Raw genomic sequence first — 20,957 nt, 5'->3', positions numbered from 1 at the left:
GGTCGCGGGGGTGCCGGAGCCAATCCCAGCTGTCTCCAGGCCAGAGGTGGGGGACACCCTGAATCGGTGGCCAGCCAATCACAGGGCACGAGGAGACAAACAACCAGTCATACCTAGGGGCAATTTAGAGTGTCAAATCACCCTACCATGCATGTCTTTGGAATGTGGGAGGAAACTGGAGTACCCAAAGGAAACCCACGCAGAAGAACATACTCCACACAGGTGGATCGATCTGGACTTCAACCCAGGACCCCATAGTTCTGACGCTGATGCGCTAACCACTCATCCACCGGGCCGCCCACAAAAACCAACCTATGCTTTTTGATGGACCATTTGCCTCTGACAAACTTAATTATGAGTCATTATACACATAAAAAATGCTCTAGCTTCTTGAGATCAGCTCAAAAATGCTTCGATGCTTGTTTTGAAATTCTTGTAGAGCAGCACAAGCGTTACCTTGAAGCTCCCGCAGCTGTCAAAAAGAAAGACTCTTTTCAGGGCCGGAAAGAAAGCTTTCTGATGGAGCCTTTTGGATCGGGCCTAAATTGAAACCTTATGCGTGGCGTGTGGAATTCTGGGACTTTGGCCTGCTCCCAAGAATCCACAGAATGCGAGGGATTTTTTTTCTCTCCCCTTCTTTTTGCCTCTCTTTCTCCCTCTATTTTCCCCCCCTCTTATCCCTCCTTCTATGTGTGCGGGGTTGTCTTACATCAGCCCAGCGAAGGCGCCGCTCAACTGAGCCAGCGAGACATTCACGCCAGCCTGATCTCCACACTGGAATACTTTTCTTAGGACAGATGGTCTGAAAGGATATAAGTAAGTAAAAAATTGTGTTTTTGAGGTTGTTGCTAGGGAGAAATTGAGCTGATGGTGGTCTTTTGGGGGCTTTGGAGGGCAAATATTGTTGCTTTTGCAGTGCATGGGATGCAGGAGCAAACTTCAAAAGAAGACTTTTATTTGGATTGAAGGCAACATTTTTGATCACCGCGGCATTCTCTTAAAACAACAAAAAGAAAATCTAATTAGGAAAATAATGAATACGGTTAGTCACAATTTATACAATGTCATCCAAAGAAAATTGCCTGTTTTTTACAGACAGAAAATGGATGAAAACATATTAGCTATGACTTTAAAAATATGAATATTCAAAAAAAGCCATGAAAATATTAAACAAATTTTGACCTTTTAATAAATAAAAAAATGTTAAATGAGGTTTGCATGCTTTTCAAAGAAAGAAAATGTATTACAACATTAGATATGATTTAAAATAATAATATTCAATAATGTCTAAGTCATTTCTTTTAGACTAGTAAAACTTTTTTTCCATTTCATTTTTAAAAAAAACTATGAAGATTTAAGCGAGTTACACGGACGCCTGTGAGTAACAAAATAATTGTAATACTACGTATTTATAAATTTAGACAACAATTGATTGCACTTTTGACTCTTTAAGATCGCCGTAGTAAGGAAGTAGCATGCTAACTTTTAGCTACCTGACAAAGCCAAAATATGTATGAACCCAGAAAATGTGGATTAAACCACTGGGTTTCTCGTTTTAACTACTATTTACTGTAAAACCATTTTAAATAAGCAATTTGTAAGCTGGATAACGGAAGCAAAATCATAGTTTCTCAGTTATTACAGTGCATTTTGGGGCTTGTAGTTTCGAACAATAACGCTACTAGAACGCACCGGCCCAAATACAACTCTCGATTAAGATGAGGTAAACTCTTTTTATTACGTAGTTATTATTTTCATACAATATATTCATAACCTGAACTGTAATTTATCAATTCAAAACAGAGTTCCAAGCGCTGGTTTGGGGTTAAAAGGTAAGTGTCAAGTTAAGATATTTACGTTCAGGTTTTTAGCTAAAAGTAGACTATTTGCTTAAAAATTCTCATAAAAACATGGTGTCCATATACACGCTAATCACATTTTTGGTTGTGTAGGCCACAATATTATTATTTGGTACATTTGGGTCATTTAGGCCACGCTTGACTAATTTTATGTATACTACTACATGTAGAATCTACATGTTTCAAAGTGGCGGCCCGGGGGCCAAATCTGGCCCGCCGCATCATTTTGTGTGGCCCGGGAAAGTAAATCATGAGTGCCGACTTTCTGTTTTAGGATCAAATTAAAATGAGTATAGATGTATGTATTTTAAATTTCCTGATTTTCCCCCTTTTAAATCAATAATAGAACATTTTTAATCAATTTTTTTCTGTGTTTTTAGTTCAAAAATCATTTTGTAAAATCTAAAAATATATATAAAAAAGACAAAATAAACATTGTTTTAGATCTATAAAAAACGGAATATTTAAGGCTTTTAATCCAGTTCTTTTAATCCATTTATAAAAAAAATATCTAAATATTATATCTAAAATGGTCCGGCCCACGTGAAATCAAATTGACGTTAAAGCGGCCCGCGAACCAACCCGAATCTGACACCCCTGATGCTGATAATATTTTTTTTTGCAATTATTGAACTGATGTTTTTGATACATTTATTTTATCTGAAAAAATAGACTACTAAATTAATACATTGATAATGAATAAAACAGAAATACAAACTGGTTTGACCTCATAACACTGATTTCAGTATTATTATTTCAAATTTCATAGTATTTGACTCATTGCTTGCCACTGGCTCTTAATGCTATTTTTTCAGTTCCATTGACGGCACTAGACGCCCAAACCATTTGGAGTGGATTGATTGCCCTAAATAAGGGTCAAGTAGGTCAAAATGTATGTTTAGGTGCATTTTTGTGCTCAATCTGTACATGCAATCACTAACGTAATGCGTAAAATAAGGTGTACTTCTATTCCAAAGTAGACGTTTGGTTTGCTGGCAACGGTTTTCTTGTCCGTCAGTCTTGCGTGAGTGTCAAGTAAGTGTCAAATGCAGGTGTTTGCATGTGGTGTGTGCCTGATAGATCGACCTCTTTTTGAGGTCGGGTCATCTTTTTTACGGGCTGACCTATATTTCCTTCATCTGTTGATTTCTTTCTTCCATTCACTTGCACACAGTTGAAATGTCATTAATTTTATTGGTTCCACGAGTGCGTGTGTCCGTGTTTTTTTTTTAAAGATGGCTCTCTTTGTATTTATTTTTTTGGCCTCAGATCCTGTTTTTTTCCAAACTCACAGTTGTCCTGTCATCGCTGGAGATTCACTCCAAAGTCCTTTTTAAGATGTTAAGAGGCAAAACACATTGCACGCTCATGGGTCATTGCGCAATTGCTTTTGCAAAATGATTCATTTCAGTTCAGGAAATACAAAGAAAGAAAGGTGATATCTGGAAATGTAATCCTACATTGAATATAAATAGTTGAAATACGTATCCTGGTTTAAATTCAATTTTTTTATGTATATAAATATGGGGAAGCATATCAACATAAATGTTGCAGCAACAAATGTAGAAAGACAATAAGAGAATATTCATGTTTGACAGATGTATTTGTTCAAGGGAGTAATTCAATTGTAAAAGATCTTTGCTTTGTATTGTACTGCCCCTGGTGGTCATGATACATATTACAAGGAACAAAATGTACTAAAACCCATCTAACACAGTATTATTACTTTTTAGTGCAATCGATGTTTTTGAAAATGTAAGTTTAATTTAGAGTGTTTTTGGGTTTGATAGGGTGATTTTTGATTTTGTTTTTGTTTCATGCATTGCCATAAAAGTTCAATATTAATGACAGAAGGCGCAGGGTCCAAACGAGAAGCCATAATTGAAAGCACATTTGGCATAACCATTATTAGCATGCATAAGTAGACACTATGTAACCCAACTATGTGTAGCTCTTAATTTCATAGGAATCAAAGTTTCCCATTTTTGAGAAGGAAAAAATATTTTAATTATTAATTTTTTTATTTAATGTCAAAGATTAACAGGGAAAGAAATTCAAAGTTGAATTTCAAAAACACAACTTTGTACTTGTATTTTTTTTATTTAGAAGAGGGAGAAAAAAAAAGTTTAGTTTTCTGGTATTATCTTCTCGACCTGTGCCAATATGAACTTGCATAGCTGTGCAGGATTTTTATTATGAGTTAAACATTTACGATAACATCAGCATAATTTGTGGAGTAAATTAGCGCTCTCCTGTGGACCTGCTGTGCTTCAGAGTGTTGAGTCATGTCAAGCTGCAGTAACTTATGTAATGACGTGGTCAGTTTATCGGAAAGTCACTGTAGCGTTTTATTATTTTATTTTTTTGCAGCTGATTCATCCCTCTGATCTTCAAGTGTGTGCGTGTGCTCGTCCACATCCTGTAACATTTGTTTTTATGGGATTGTGTTTGTTTTTTTCATCCCAGAAGTCTTTTTTTCCATTCTGATGCAACAAACATTTGCATTCCATTTAAATTTTCAAGGATGGAAAGAGCATAATAATCATTGCCACGTCTAAAAAAATTAAGCATATGACATCATGATGTATTTTAATGAGCTTTCAAGCTTGAATTTTTTGTAGAAAGTTTTCTTTTTTTGTGATATACTTTTTTTTTTTCGGTACAGCCTTACGTGCGTACTAGTTGGTTATGTAATTGTCATAAATTGTTATTGTTATTGCCGAGCGTGTAAAAGGCGAATGATGAACTGGTTTGTTCTGGAAGCTCATTGTTTGAACTTGGCTCCACCTTCCAAAAAATCATGAGATTATAAAATCCCCCTGATGGATTTGTGGGGGTGGTCCTGGAAACGAAGCCCCGGTCCTTTCCAGTTCTTGTTCACGTGAGTCGTTTTGCAAAAATTGACCTTCGTAGCGAAAACAACTGAAATGCTTGAGCGCTCAAAATGTTTCCATAGCAAATTTGTAATCCAAATCACCTCACTGAGCACCAATTTTATTCTTTTTTTATTTTTCCAAGTAATGGAAAGAGCAAACAAAAAAGATATGATAATAACTTGTCATTTTTGTTGTTTTTGTCACTCTGGTTAAAGAATATACGCTTCTGTGTATTGTTATTCTTATTTTTTTGTATAATTATGAATACATTTGTGATTAGATACAATGTTAGTATAAATTAATGGAATTTAAAGGTATAAAAATGGTAATATTCTCTGCATATTTAACTCATTACATGACATTGATGCGGATAGATGTGTTATTCATTTAAACTGGGAGGGCTGGCCTAGTTTATTGGTATAAATCTCACCTTATGAGCTGATAAATTTCAATTTTATGACAACTTTCGTATTTTTAACATAAATGTCATGTAGTAAGGTGATAAATTGAGGCAATGTGATATGATGTGGAAAAAAATCATGCGTCAGGCGCAGTCAATGGGCCAGAACAAGTCATCTCTAAGTACGTAGAACTTTTTCAGAAACCCCAACATACACTAGGACTTTTACAGAAAAGCATAGGTCTTAAAAAAGAAAATCCATGGATGCCAAAATTCACTTTTCATTTGGCAAGTTTAGCCTGGAAGAGAGGAAGTGGTCCTGAGCTTAGCGAGGAAAGTGACACAAGCCCGTCAGTCAGTCGCTAAAGTCTCCGTCAACACTGCTCGCACGTGATCCGTTTAAGGGGCTTTTTGATACAGTCGTGCTGTGCTAAAAAAATAAAATAAAAAAGTGTTTTTGTGTTTTTTTTTTTTCCTCAAAACTGGCGACCCTTAAGTGACCCCGAAATTTTTGAATGGACATTTTGGCTAGTGTATTTTATGCCGCAGTAGCTATTTTCTACCAACAATAGGTAGTAACCTATCAGAAGCTTGATTAGCTTAGCTTTACGATTAATGGTAAAACGTTTTAGAGTACTCACAGGTCACTTTCTGTTGATTTTGGGACACATACACCACATTTTGGCTATTCCAAAGGTTAATTCCTATAATATTTGGGCTTTTCAGGTTACCTCCTGACATCAGGGATTTTTTTATAGAATGCAAATGAATGTCACATTTTGACGGACCTTTACATTGCTGGGAAAAGCTGCATGCAACTTTTGTGCACGTTGATTTTCAACATTTTGGGTGGAATTGGCTACAAAATGTAGGATAGCAATTTTCAATTTATTTAGCATGTTTTGCCATTGGAAACAAATGGGGCTTCGTTTTTGGTCAAAAAAAATGCTAAATTTGTAAATATTAGGAGCGAATGCGAATGATTTCAAATTTAATGGGTGGGACTTGAAATGCCCTCTAGTTCTGGAATGAGCCATGTTTAGCAGTTTTACTCCACACACATTTTCGGGGGACTGTGCGGTAACCCCACTCTCAGTCTGCAGAAGGTCCCCACCTTGTGGACTTCCTGTGTGTGGCTCCAGTTTTTTACCTAGGTCTACATTGTCTTGTGTGTCTTATGTCTGTCTTGCTACTGCAACCAAGAAATTTCCCGAAAAAACGGGATGAAATAAAGTTCTTACCTAACCTAATAAAACAAAAACGATACTTGTATTCTGATTTCTGTCTTTTTTTCTGTCCAGGTCAGGATCTATCGCATCCAGGTGTCTGTGATGAAGCGCCCCCGTGACCTCCGCTTATGGCTGCTGCTCCTCGTGTCCTCTCTCGCACCCGTCAGCTCCCAAGTCAACCCAGGTTGGTTCTTGTCTTAGCACCGCACCGTCTTTGGCGAATTGTTTGTTACTTTTGGCTTCTGAGGCTGAAACTCCCAAGATTTGGGCTAAGTTGTCTTTAGCGGCAACCGTGTGGTCCATGTACTCTCTTTCTTTTGGCTTCTTTGATGCCGCCTCGCCCCGCCGTTCTCTCCTGCTCGGCTGGGTTTTGTGATGTCATGAAATAAAAAGCTATATTTTGTTTCCTCTCACAAGGAAGCTATTTGTCGTAGAGTTTGGTGGGCAGAGGGTGGAAAAGGATCCAAAGGGAAGATTCAGGGTCACGGATGAAACTCTAGAAATGTAGCACGAGCCAGTACAAACATGTTTGGTTTTTAAACTGTTGGACGTATTCTGAAAGCTTCTTAGCAATGTATTACAATCGTGTCAGAAGAGGTCGCAGTGAACTCATTCTGAAAAAAAAATCTTAAAATGTCCTGATTCCTTCCACATCCTGCCTATTTTGCCCTCTTTCATCTGTTGCCAAAGCCCAATTTTGACAACAAAAACGCTAGTATTGCTGTTTTCAACCTAACAGGCACAACGCGGAACTCTTTAAAAAGACAATATTTACTATTTTCCGCTTTTTAAAGGGGAGAAAACTGTGGAAAAAAATGATTAATACCCTCAAAAACGATTAGGACAATTTTGCCGTCAATGATGCTTATTCATTATTTATTGGCTATCAAAACCCATAACGACTCATTTGCTAATCCAGGGGTGTCAAAGGTGCGGCTCGCGGGTTAAAAATTGCCTGCTAGGTGGTCCAAACTGGCCCGGGGGCTTGACCTACTTGAATTAAAAAGCTCACAAATCTTGTTCTTATTATGACATGTTCATATTCTGAAATTCAGAATGAGTGAGGGAAGTGTTTGTTCGCTTTAATGTGTGTGTGTGTGTGTAAAGGCTCACATGCAAATATCTGCCTGAAAACACCCTCGCTGCGGATCTAGTTATTCTATTGGAGTCTGTGGCTAATGCATACCAGACATTCTGACAGCAGGAAAGTCCATTCAAATAGTCTTCCTCCGTGCGCGTGTATGGAAAGGACTGTTTGCGCATCAGATTGTGGTCAAAGTTCAGCAAGTCCACAATTCATGAAAAAATAAAAAGTCTCTTTCCGACCATGAGTATTCTCACTAGTGTGTGTGTGTGTGCATCATTACAAGTAGCTTCTCAACCTCCTCTAATGTATGGAAGCAGGCAATTTTCACCTTGAAGAGTTAGTTTTTTTTTCTTTTTCCACAGCTAGGAAATTGTTAGGGCTGAATTTAATCCAACCAAGTTGGCTGGCAAAGCCAACTTTCCTCTGTTCAAAATTCCCCAGCTATAAAGTTTATGCCATCGGTGTCTTTTCCGTCTTCAACCTGAGAGGGAAAGCATTATTTCACTTGTGAGGAATAAATAATGTGTCGATACTGTGCGTTATGTACTTTTGTTGATCTAGTCGCCCTACACAAGATGGCCGCCAGTTATCCATACCGCCCTAAAAAAAGGAGCGCTTGTCGTCTTTCCCAAATTGATGATAGACGTCCAATTGTGTGGCGTCCAATATAGAAATTATTTTACTTTCAGTCATTTGGTATTAAAGACCTTTTTTTTTTAATTAAAAAAAATATTTATTTGTTCTTTTAAGAAAACATGGTACTGCTGCCATGCCTTTGAATCCTTTGATTTTGTATATTTTTTAACTTTTAAAAAAGTTTGGACACCCCTGCTGTAAGACTTTATTTAATAATAAATACATTTTTGTTAGGCCCCAATTGGTTCTGTACACACTTGAGTCGCAATGCCCTGAGTGGTTTCACGTGGTAAATTTCAGACGTATAAAAACATTGTTATTCAAACGTCATGCCTTGAATTGGAAGAATAATTCCTCATCATTTCAACGGTGAGTGAACAAAACTACCTTTCAAGGATTGCTCTCTCTTGGGCTCTGTAGCACAAAGCTGGTGTTTTTCCACCTTCTCCTGGCCCGATATTTTTAGATGTTGCGGCCTCAATGTGAAACCTGATGGCTAGTGTGTGAGTGTAGGGTGGGGGGTCGATGTGCGTAAGCATGTAAATGACTGGCCGCGCTTGCTCACCTCAGGGGTCACCTCTGAGTGGGTCGGGTAGATAAATAAACACAGCAAAAACCAACATTTAGATGGGCCGTCTTGACATCCGTTAACATTCTCAAATGTCTAACTCTGTATCTTGGATGTGCCAAACGGCCTTCAGACTAATCTCAGTCAAAACTCAGTCTTCCTGTAATGTTGGAGGCACAGGACCAACCCCCTAAAGGCAAAACCCAGTCTGCTCCCAGTATTTTAGTAGTAATTTGAGTCTTTCAAGGGGAAAGGCCAATTTGATTTTAATATTTTAAGTCTGGCTTTACAGGTGCTCTGAAATACTATAGCAAGTGACAAGAGACCAAAAAAATGCCTGAAAAGGCTTACGATTCATGAAATTAGTTCTTAATCAGTATTCCTTTCTCAGCTGCCCTGGCGCCATCCACTTAAAAAAACACAAAAAAAATCCACAAACAGGACACACCCAAAATTATTTTTTGGGATTCTAGCATGGTTTCCATTAGATTTGTATTCTTTTGTTGCCATGTGACTCTTCTGTCATTATGTTATTAGGAAGCAAGACAGGATCATCAATTCTGGTTGTGATGTCACATCCAGAATTGCTGGAAAAAAAGTATCTGTTGCCTATTTTTTTGTTGTTGCATGGTTTGATCGCCACACCCTTCAGTAAATTGTAATTATTTAGCTCGTAGACCACTAATAGGAAGAGAATGTTAGAGGAGTGTTATGGGGCTGGTGTGATGTGGCCTGTGTCTAACCGGAGAATTTGGGGGAAAAGAGGCACATGGAATGAAAATGATCAAGTTGACCAAAGACATCTGGAAGTGGTTTCCTTATGTATATATAAATATATACGGTATATATTAGCGATGCACAGAAAATTTGGTAACCCTAGACTTTTGTGAGAAGAATAGGCGTTTATCGTCCACTATCGCTTCATCAGTGACGGCTGCAAAAGACCTCTCCAATTTCCATGTTGAAAAAATATTAGCAGGCGGCACGGTGGAGCAAATGGTTAGTGCGTCAGCCTCACAGCTGTGGGGTCCTGGGTTCAAATCATGTCATGTCGTTTGGTCGCCGGGACGTTTGGTCGCCGGACGTTTGGTCGCCCGGGTGAATATAATTTTGAGAGCTGGTTTCAACAGTAGATATTTAGATATTAAACTCTCTCTCTCATGAATATAATTTTGAGAGCTGGTTTAAACAGTAAACTCTCTGTCATGTTGTCAAACGTCCGGCGACCAAACGTCCGGCGACCAAACGTCCGGGCGACCAAACGTCCGGGCGACCAAACGTCCGGCGACCAAACGTCCGGCGACCAAACGTCCGGCGACCAAACGTCCGGCAACCAAACGTCCGGCGACCAAACGTCCGAGTACCGTGAGAGTGCATGGTTGGCTGGCCATCGATTCGGGGTGTCCCCCACCTCAGCTGGGATAGGCTCCAGCACCCCCCACGCCCCTAATGAGGATAAAGCGGTTCAGAAAATAAGAGTGAGCGAGAGAGAGAGAGAAAAAATATTAGCATGAGATCAGCCCAGATTTTCTCATATTTAAAGACTATATACATACTCATAGCCACACAAATGTTGATGCAGGCGCTCTCACAAAAACATAGTTTTAATCGCCATGGAGGTTACCTGGCGGTCACTTCCCATCAGGCGGGATTGGGCAACGAGCATCGGGGGGAAACGTTCCCGAGCCACAAATCAGTCACTTGAGTCGCAGAGTGACTGGAGCCAGTGTTTACGCGGCATAGGGGGCAAAATGGCTTGTCATTTACGTTCTATCAAGTGACTTCTGTCCCAACAGTACTGTAAAATTAAGGTTCGCATATTTGCCTCGCAGTTGTAGTCATTTCCCAATGATTCCTTCTCTTCCTCTGTCCGAATGTAACGGGCAGAGGTGGCAAGATGGATCATTTGATCACAATGGTTGGACGCGAGATAGAGCAAACTGGAGCTTCACTGTATCCACCGTACTTGAGCGTGTCGGCGCTTTACCAGAAGAGACCACACAAGAGTAGATGCAGGAAATGAGGGCATATTGCATAGACCTGACCACAATGTGGGGGCGTCATGGGCTCCGAGCAGCCGTCTTGACCTCACGCAGCTATGGGCACGCCATCCAGGCATGCCTGTTTGAACTGGCACGCAGCATTCACACGCAGGTTTAAGCCAACCTTTTATTTCAATAACGCATTTCGGCGAGGGATGGAAGACTGCGCTACATTCCAACATTATCCACAGTTGCTTATGCGTGATGTCTTCCAATTTAGTATGGTCTCCATAGCGATTCATGGGTTAAAAGTCTACACACCCTTTATCAAATGCCAAGTTTTGGGGTGGTATATTTTAGCAAGTATTCCTTGCATAACCCAATTGGATGAAAAAAAAAGTTTTAATTTTCAGCCAACTGGTACATTGTAATAAAAATGTTTCATTGAAAAATGTCTAAAGTCAAGTTTTACTGTCTAAAAATAAGATTCCCACCAATCACATTATTATATATCTATTTTCCTTTTCAAATGCATTTACTTTTATTGGTAGATTTTAGTGTATTTTTGTTGGTTAAATATTATTCTAAATGGCAAGTCAACCGTATTTACTCGCATATAAGCCGCACGCTTCTTCCATACATAAAACCATAATAGATCCATTTAAACACAACTCGAAAGCTCAGAAATGATATTAACTCATCTCTGCATTTCTTGTATTGCATTCAAAATAATATTTTAACCTTTTTGTTTACTGTAACAACCTTGCAGCCATGATTTACATAGTTGTCTGTGGTTGGAATGTAAATAGTGTATTGGTTGATGTAGTGGATTGAGTGACCTTGACCGTTGCCCCGAGGCCACAGCTGCCACCTTTCAGCTACATGGAACAACCTTGGAATATTTTCCAGGGGGAAATTTGAGTTTCAAACCACACTCGTATCGTTTCCCCAACCCCAGCAACCCCTTTTGTAAACACCGGATGAGTGATTATGAGGCCTAAGCAAACAGCATGGCCAGTGAGGGGCAATTTTCTTATTTCTCATCAGCTTTCTGTGGGCTCTATTCAGTCAGACGTGTATGTGTGTGTGTGTGTTTGTTGTTTCTTAGGTGTGTGTCGGTACCCCCTGGGAATGTCCGGAGGGCAGATTCAGGATGAGGACATCTCGGCCTCCAGCCAGTGGTCCGAATCCACCGCTGCTCGATACGGCAGGTAGGTTTTCTGGCACCCCCTGATAGTTTGTGTACCCTGATAACGGGTTGGTTTGTCCGCGGTCTATCGTGTTTATTTACAGGGAACCGCAAACGCTCATATCGAGACGGCTCGCAGCATCATCGCTAAGTCGGTGTGTGTGCATTTGCCACGCGAGACAAGGAGGGCATTTAGTTGCTATCACGATGATGATGATGATGATGTAGTGCATCCTGCATGTTTATTTATATTTATATTATTCAGTATGTTTGTTCCCCAACAGCAAAATGGGCCAGGTAAGGATACATAAAAAGTTTTTTTTCTGTACTTATTTATTTTTACTTGTAAAAGATGCAAAACTGTTATTTAAAAAATCAATTATTGACACAATATTGCCAGATTTTTTTAACTTTTGAACTTTAATACATTTTTGGTGTTTTCTGTTGTTGTTTACAAGATCGTTCCCAACCAAAATTGAGTACATTCCCGTTTACCACTTTCCATTACGTTTTTGACTTCTTTGCAATCTGTCCTGTTTTTTAGTCATCCTTAAGCCTAACCCCATCATCCTCCTCTCAGGTTGGACTTTGAAGAGGGTGACGGCGCCTGGTGTCCAGAGATCACGGTGGAGCCGGACCACCTGAAGGAATTCCTGCAAATTGATTTGCGCTCACTGCACTTCATCACCCTGGTGGGCACGCAGGGTCGCCACGCCGGCGGCATCGGCAACGAGTTCGCCCAAATGTACAAGATCAAATACAGCCGCGACGGCAGCCGTTGGATCTCGTGGAGGAACCGAAAAGGCAAGCAGGTGAGTCGCTTGTTCCTTTTTTTTAAATTTCTCAACGCGATTGACGCCGGTATACATCCAATCAATTTTGACTGGGAGACTCTTAGATGAGCTCAAATCCATGTAATGAGTTTGGTTAAGGGACACGCTATCGAGAACTTGATACCTGAAATTAAATATTTTATTTTGTTCTCTTGACATTTAAAAATGTTGCATTAGTGGTTTCCTGAGATCGATAAAGATTGAAGGATTTAATTTTATTTTATGTTCCGTTTCAGTCTATAAGGTACAGTAAGGTGACAGTAAGCCAGATCCCCAGTTTAGACAAGAAAACTTGATTTTTTTTTAATATATAGAGAGTTGGTTTCCACAGTGTTTATTAGGATATTTACACCAAAGGACAGGCAGCTCATAAGCCTGTAAACAAAAACAACAATTCGGCACACCATCCCAACTGTGAAATACGGTGGTGAGGGATCATGTTGCGGGGTTGTTTTGCTACAGGGTGGACTGGTACCCCTCACAAAATACTGTAGTTTATGAGAGAACATTTTGTATAAAAATCTTGACGCTACATCTATCAACCTCTGCTATGAAGATAAAAGCTGAGGTTAAAATGGGTCTTCCGATTGGACAATTCCCTAATGTACATTTATTTTTGTCATACGTAGGTGATCGAGGCCAACAGGAACGCTTACGACATCGTGCTGAAGGACCTGGAGCCTCCCGTCATCGCTCGCTTTGTGCGTTTTATGCCTGTCACGGATCACTCCATGAATGTCTGCATGAGGGTGGAGCTGTACGGCTGCGAATGGCTGGGTAGGAAGATTGTTGTTCTCCCCCAAAAAATACATTTGGCCTGCTTACTGATGAACAACCGTGATCCTAATGACGTGATTACCAGACGGTCTGGTTTCGTACAACGCTCCGGTGGGCCAGCAGATGAACTTACCCGAGCACGCCGTCTACCTCAACGACTCGGTGTACGACGGAGCCGTCATCCACAGGTCAGTGTGTGTGTGTGTGTGTGTGCATGTGTGTTTCGTGGTTTTCCTGGTAAGCCCCCCCTTGTTATTGTTGTCACCATGGGGACGGCAAAGAGTCAGTGGTGAGTCTGCCCAGGTGGCGGACCCTTCTCATGGGAACGACTGAGTCAGCCTGTGTGGGAGTGATTCTATTAGTCTTTGGACGTAATAATGTACTTCATGACATTTTAATAGTCCATTGAGTAAAGTTGCATATACTGTTAAACCACGATCCAATTGTTGGCCCAATGGCTCTACAATGTGGTGCTATTACTTCGGTTCAAAAAACCTTCCGAGGTCTACAGTTACAAAAAAAATCAGACTAAATAATTGTTGATTTCTGTTAGGGTTATTAGTCTTACATTATTATTATGCAAAAGACAATCATGTGACTTTTAATGAGAGAAAATGCTCCGCAGTTATTCATTTTAGACCATTCTGATGTTTTAATTTTCTTTTTTTTTTACAATCCCGATGAGGACATGTTACCGTCGCCGCAGAAATAAAATGGAAGAAAATGTTTTTTATTATTTGCTGGCAATGAAGACCTAGCTACCCTATCCAGTCTTTTTTCCATGTCTCCTTCTTCAAAGAGACGCAAATCAAATAATCAGGATCATTATCGGGCTTCTGGAGAGCTTGCTAATGAGTTGATCATTTGATTCAGGGGTGGTGGAGGAGAGCGATATGGAAAACAGAATGAAAATGGGCCCTCGGGGACCTCGAGGAGTTGGTGACCCCTGCCCTAGGAAGTTAAATAATGGTTCAAAATAGGTGCCTTTTGCCTGCCTGATAACTCCATTGTCTAAGTGTTGTTAATATCGCAGCATGACGGAGGGCTTGGGCCAGCTGACGGACGGCGTGTGCGGATTGGACGATTTTGCGGGCAGTCACGTGTACAACGTGTGGCCCGGCTACGACTACGTAGGCTGGAGCAATCACAGTTTCCCCGAAGGCTATGTCGAGATCATGTTTGAGTTTGATCGCATAAGAAACTTCACCACAATGATGGTGAGTCCCTCCTCCATCGACGGTAAACATTTGCCGGACATGGTCAGGTTATCGTCTTTTTCGTTGCCAGGTTCACTGCAACAACATGTTCATGCACAACGTCAAGGCCTTCCAACAGGTTGTCTGCCACTTCCGCTCCGACTTGGATTGGGAATCCACGCCTCTCGTCTTCACCCACGAAACAGATGACGACGACCCCGGCGCGCGTTTTGTCGCCGTTCCGCTGGCCAATCACATGGCCAGCGCCATCAAGTGCCAGTTCTACTTTGCGGACGTCTGGCTATTGTTCAGCGAGATAACCTTCCAGTCAGGTAAAATGGGCGAATAACGTCCTAATGTCTTTCTAATAATAGATTAGGAAGGGTAACGTCATGTTGATTTTTCAGATACAGCCATGTATAACACATCACTGTCTCCTCCCAAGGCAGGACTTCCGCCCATCATCCAGCCAGGTCAGCGAAATTCACGTTTTCTTTTTCTTCTTATTGTGTGCGCACACATATGCGATCCATTAAGGTCTCACTCACACAGCTGTGGGCAACCACTGACGTTGTTAATGTTTTTTTACAGCGTGTCTTGAAGCCAGGATTTTTTTTTCTTCACCCACATTTAATATGACGCCTCACACTCTTTTCACACAAACAAACAACACTTCTCTTCCAAAGAGATTCCAACCGAATGAGGAAGTGAAGAAATCCTTTTCCAATTTTCCAAAGACGCCTGTTTGTGTTTCTTACAGAGAACAAACAATTCTTTTATTAATCTGCGTACATGTGGAGCCAATAAAGCAGGCCTGTTTGTCACTGTTTATGATGGCAACATTTCCAACACATCCTCTCTTCTCTCTTCAGAGGACGACCCCACCCACAAAGTGGACGACAGTACCACCCGCATTCTGATTGGCTGTCTGGTAGCCATCATCTTCATCCTGGTGGCCATTATTGTCATCATCCTGTGGAGGCAGGTGTGGCAGAAGATGCTGGAGAAGGTGAGTCGCTTACAGAGTGAAATTGACATGGTAGAAAGAAGAAGTATTTGATTCCCATTAGTCATGCATAAGAAAATTACTTTGGCATAGTTTCCACACTTTACGGGCCTCTCAAACTCGGGGGCTGGTCATAAGGTAGGAATTTTCCATGGACCCCTTATAATCCAAACATCAATTAACTTATTCGCTCCCGTTGACGGAGAAAAATATCAAATCCAACTCTCTGAAAAAGATCAATGTAAACGTCTCTGCCTATATATCATGGATTTATTGTTACACCAAGAAACTGATGTTTTTTAAATAAAAGTTGAAAATAATAGAATCCTATTTCTCTAGGAAAATAAAGGATTTGTAGTGTAATAGTATATCTTTACTGTATAAATACACTGTACGTACTATGCAAGCACCAATGCCATTAATATCAATGGTGCGCCCTCTAGTGGTAAATAAAAGAATCCCTATCTGCACATAAGGTTAGCATTTTAACAGGAAGGTTTTAACAAAAAGGAATAGTGCGAATAATACTACTGCTAATATTAATCTAACCCAAAAAATATGACCTACAATTATTTTGATTTAATTTATACATAAATATATTTTCAAAACTACCCCAGTAGTTGAAGAACTTTGAATACCTTGGAATTTTCAGATGCTACTTGGGGTAACGGTTTCCATTGCGGGGCTTATCTTTCATACCATCCTCTGCATTTTTTTTCTGAAATAGTACATTTAATTGTATTTATTTTTTTGCAGGCTAGTACTTAATTTTACTGTAATTGTCGATTACTAGAGAAAATCTGCCATTCACCAAGGATGCGAAAGTCGAACTGCAAAATGGCGAGGGAACACTGTATAAAAATAATTTTGGGATCTCATAGGACAGTCTTCTGATGCAGGATGAATAACACCGAGTCCATTTATTAACAGAGCGAGACATTCGCCTTCAGTCACAACCAGTCAAGCAGCACCAGCAGTGAACAAGAGTCCAGCTCCACTTACGAACGCATCTTCCCGCTGGGTCCGGACTACCAGGAGCCGTCGCGACTAATAAGCAAACTACCAGAGTTCACACAGAGCTCAGAGGAAGCTGGTATGTTGAAACACTCCATTTGTATACCACAAAACCCTGACGTTTGAGTGGTATATTTGTTTTTATATCCACCGCATCGCTGTTGTCCAGCCTCCAGTAGCACGTCGACCCAGGACGGTGTCCCCCACTACGCCGAAGCGGACATTGTGGCTCTTCAAGGAGTGACCGGAAGCAACACATACGCCATCCCGGCGCTCGCCATGGACCTTCTCTCCGGAAAGGATGTGGCGGTTGAGGAATTTCCAAGGAAGCTCCTGACGTTTAAAGAGAAACTCGGAGAGGGCCAGTTTGGAGAGGTGGGCATGCTAGGCCTTAAATTTGAGCATAGCAAAGGTTCAAACTAGTTAAATAGCTCTGCTTCTCTTCTTGTTTTTAGGTGCATCTTTGCGAGGCAGAGGGGATGCAAGAGTTTATGAATAAAGAGTTTTTATTCGACGTGCCGGAAGAGGCGACGGTTTTGGTGGCGGTAAAGATGCTACGGGCGGATGCGAGCAAAAACGCGAGGTATGGAGTTCAAATGTAAAAACATTGTAAAGATTGAGCAATTCTAAAACCACTTGAGTCATGGACAATATTGGACTAGACTTACACTTTATATTTTTGGGCGTCCTTAGGAACGACTTCCTAAAAGAGATCAAGATCATGTCTCGCCTGAAGGACCCCAACATTGTTCGCCTGCTGGCCGTGTGCATTTACAGTGACCCCCTGTGCATGATCACAGAGTACATGGAAAACGGGGACCTCAACCAGTTTTTGTCCCGCCACGAGCCAGAGGGACAGCTAGCATTACTTAGCAACGCATCCACCGTTAGGTAAGCGCTGAGGGTTCTGAAGAACCTGCACTTTACCTGAATTTACATGATTGAGTTCTGTTTTGTCTTATCTTCACGTTCTTCTCATGTTCTCCTGTTTAGTTTTAGCAACCTGTGCTACATGGCTGCCCAGATAGCATCGGGCATGAAGTACCTCTCCTCGCTCAATTTCGTACACCGAGACCTGGCTACTCGAAACTGCCTAGTGGGCAAGAACTTCACCATCAAGATAGCCGACTTCGGCATGAGCAGGAATCTATACAGTAGCGACTACTATCGTATCCAAGGCCGAGCGGTGCTGCCCATCCGTTGGATGTCCTGGGAGAGCATCCTTCTGGTGAGGAACAATCCAATGACTTCCCAAATAGAAGGCTATAACCTAGCAATATACTCGTTAGAATGCAAAAGAAAAAAAATATACCGTATTTTCACGACTATACGGCGCATCGTATTTTTAGCCGCAGTGTCAGTAACAAGTGCTATTTCTGTATTTGACACACACATAGGACGTACCGTTTTTATAGACGCAGCCAGGCATGGCAAAACATACACCAGCTTAAACATACACGCTACACCCACACGCTAAAAACACATTTTTAAAAAGGCAAAGGAAGCAAAACTGAGTTCGGTTGTACTTTATTTAGCCATTTTACAATGTACTAAGTCATCATCACCCACAAATTCATCAAAGTCCGCATTTTCTGTGTCCGAATTGAACAATTGTCCAAATGAGTCATCGAAAACGCTGAGTTTTATACGTTCGTCCAGGCGGCCACAATCCATTTGCAAATAGTAGCTAGCTAGTAGCTAGCGTAACTATCCCAACGCTGTTTTCCATGCTTCGTAAAGCTGTTTTGATGTCGATCGCCAGGCCACAATCCATTTGGTGTATTGACAAAAGAACTATATATCCCAGCAGTCACTGCACAGAACTTTTTCTACGGGAAAATAGTAGAGTCGGGGGCTGCTTGCCGTAGTTGTGAGAGCTGCAGGGGATGTAGTACCCTATCGACTGATTTATTTTATTTTATCGTGATAACAATTTTAGTATTAGTCCATATATAAAGCGCACTGGATTATAAGGCGCCCTGTCTATTTTGGAGAAAATTTAAGACTTTTATGTGCGCCTTATAGTGGTGAAAATACGATAGCAATATTCATGGACTTGCACCATTTATCCCCACCTCACACAGGGTAAATTTACCACAGCGAGCGACGTGTGGGCCTTCGCCGTCACCCTGTGGGAGATACTGAACTTCTGCAAGGAGCAGCCATACTCCCAGCTCACGGACGAGCAAGTCATCGAAAACACGGGGGAGTTTTTCAGAGATCAGAAGCGACAGGTAAGCCCAGATCGATATACCCAACAACAACAAGACATTTTGCTAATACTTCATTTTCACGCAGATCTACCTTCCGAAACCGTTGTTGTGCCCGGACACACTCTACAAAATCATGCTGGGCTGCTGGAGGAGGAACACCAAGGAAAGGCCTTCCTTCCAGGAAATACACCGAGCCCTCCTGCAAATATAACCTCGGGGCCGTTGCGATTTAGGGAGCAAAAGACTATCTGCCTGACGCAATCCAGCCTCGAGCTACTTTTGTGTCACCCGTGTTAACATTTGGAGAACACTTTGCGGCGGGTGTCAATGGGATGAACCCACCTTAGATGTCTCCAAATACTATATTTACGGCCCAACAAAGTGTATCGTTGTGTTATTCCAGTTTTACTGTAGCAAGTGACACTGCACTTTTCATGTTGTACGTTGAAATATGAAGTTGAAATATCCCCAGCGGGCACATTTTAAGGTGACCAAAGACTCCTTTTTGTCATTGTTCCAATGACTGCTTGAATGTAGCGGGGATTAAGTGCATCAAGTTTTTCATCTCAGTCTCATTGTACATGTAAATGACTGTGTTTATATGTTTCAAACACCAGTAATTTGTACTCATATTTATGTGTGTTGATATATGACTGATTTTATTGATAGAAATAGGCTCCTCTCTTAACCCTTTCAGGGACAGTTTTTACTACAGTGGTCAGCTATTCAAAAGATGACACTTAAAATCTATAGCTAGTGACTATTTTTGGTCATTTAAAACTTTTTTTTGGACACTTAAGACCTTTAATCCTTTGCAGGGCCAATGACTCTTTTTGGTCTTTTAAATTTCTATTACAATTTTATGTCGTTATTAATTGTGATTGCTTTTGTATATATATTTTTTCAGTATAAGTTTATAAATTACAATACAATGTTAAAACAAACCTACTAAGTTGATGAAATCACAATGATTAAAAACAGAAATATACACCGCTTATGGCCCCAAATAGTGCTCGGGAGTAATATGTTTTTTTAATAGTATTTTAACTCATCACATGCCATTGAACATTAGCTGTGAATGCTCATGTTTCTGTGCTATTGATGGCTCTATACGTCCAATCCATTTTGCCTAAAATCATTCGTTAAGTGACGTGTAGTTTGGACGTATAATGCCGTGAATGGCAGCTAATGAATTAAAGTAGTGCCGTTTGAGGGATTAGAAAAGTCATTAGTGCATGAAAGGTTTTGTAACATTAGTGATCCTGATAATAATGTGTGTTTAGATGGATGGAAGATATGTAGGAACAAGTTTATTAAAAAAACAGATGTGTTCAGAGTGTCAAAAGTGTCAAGAATGTGTAAAAAATGTTGAATGGGTGCAGATTTATGTCCCTGGATCAAATACAGTGTTTTTGTACAGTAATGTAAGTAAAAATTTGTCATATCTTATGTGTAAACGATTTTTTTAACTTTGAAATCGCAATACAATAGGCAGTGGCTCCGTAGCCGGTAACCGGCCAAATAGCCTAAATGGCCCCATATGGTTATTAAGCCGGAGTGACAGTATATCTTATTTATTTATATAGTAAAGCCTTACCCTCCTTTCATAACTTTTATCAAATAACAGTACACTATCTCAGCATTATATTAATATTGCTCTGATTTGTCTTTGAGTCATCAAAACACATGGATACTACTTTAATGTAGACTATAGGCAAAGTCAATCCATTATGAGAATTGAAATTTGGCAATATTTCTCCCATTTCTAAAGCAATACTCAATAATTGGCAGTTATTGTTTATTTTATAAGTGGCAATAACACATCAAATTTCAATAAGATTGGTTGAATGGTGTAGAAAATCCCCTACTCAATGTTAAATAATAGTCATTAAATCCCTATTCACCTAATATTAAAATCTATCAATTGCATGCTAATTGGGTGAACAGGAAAAAAAATTAACTGCCCATCTGATCTTTATCAAATTTGGTGGGAAGTTTACCACTTATAAAATAAATAATAACTGCCAAATATTCTGAGTATTTGTTACAAATTAATTTTATTATTTTTATATTATTAATTAGTCATAATTAT

The 20,957-nt window shown here is 40.2% G+C and overlaps 1 protein-coding gene across 3 annotated transcripts; it reads left to right on the top strand.

Annotated features, from left to right (window-relative positions):
- Positions 1-528: 528 nt before the first annotated feature.
- On the top strand, positions 529-20,311 carry ddr2a (discoidin domain receptor tyrosine kinase 2a). 3 transcript variants are annotated; one of them, XM_077607786.1, is made up of 18 exons: positions 1,480-1,723; positions 1,804-1,832; positions 6,437-6,548; positions 11,746-11,848; positions 12,407-12,638; positions 13,289-13,436; positions 13,522-13,624; positions 14,470-14,653; positions 14,724-14,964; positions 15,040-15,105; positions 15,505-15,641; positions 16,569-16,731; positions 16,822-17,027; positions 17,108-17,235; positions 17,346-17,543; positions 17,646-17,880; positions 18,737-18,886; positions 18,951-20,311. In XM_077607786.1, the coding sequence occupies exons 3-18, from the start codon at positions 6,467-6,469 to the stop codon at positions 19,074-19,076; spliced, it is 2,502 nt and encodes an 833-aa protein (XP_077463912.1). In that variant the 5' UTR covers positions 1,480-1,723; positions 1,804-1,832; positions 6,437-6,466; the 3' UTR covers positions 19,077-20,311. The 3 variants fall into 3 exon arrangements, with proteins under 3 accessions (XP_077463911.1, XP_077463912.1, XP_077463913.1); XM_077607785.1 differs by lacking the exons at positions 1,480-1,723; positions 1,804-1,832 and adding an exon at positions 529-816; XM_077607787.1 differs by lacking the exon at positions 1,804-1,832.
- The last annotated feature ends 646 nt before the right edge of the window (positions 20,312-20,957 follow it).

Source organism: Stigmatopora argus, chromosome 8 (genome assembly GCF_051989625.1).
Source record: "Stigmatopora argus isolate UIUO_Sarg chromosome 8, RoL_Sarg_1.0, whole genome shotgun sequence".
NCBI classification, from domain to species: Eukaryota; Metazoa; Chordata; class Actinopteri; order Syngnathiformes; family Syngnathidae; genus Stigmatopora; species Stigmatopora argus.
The sequence above is the reverse complement of the archived record's forward strand: the minus strand, read 5'-3'. Positions and strand labels throughout refer to the sequence as shown.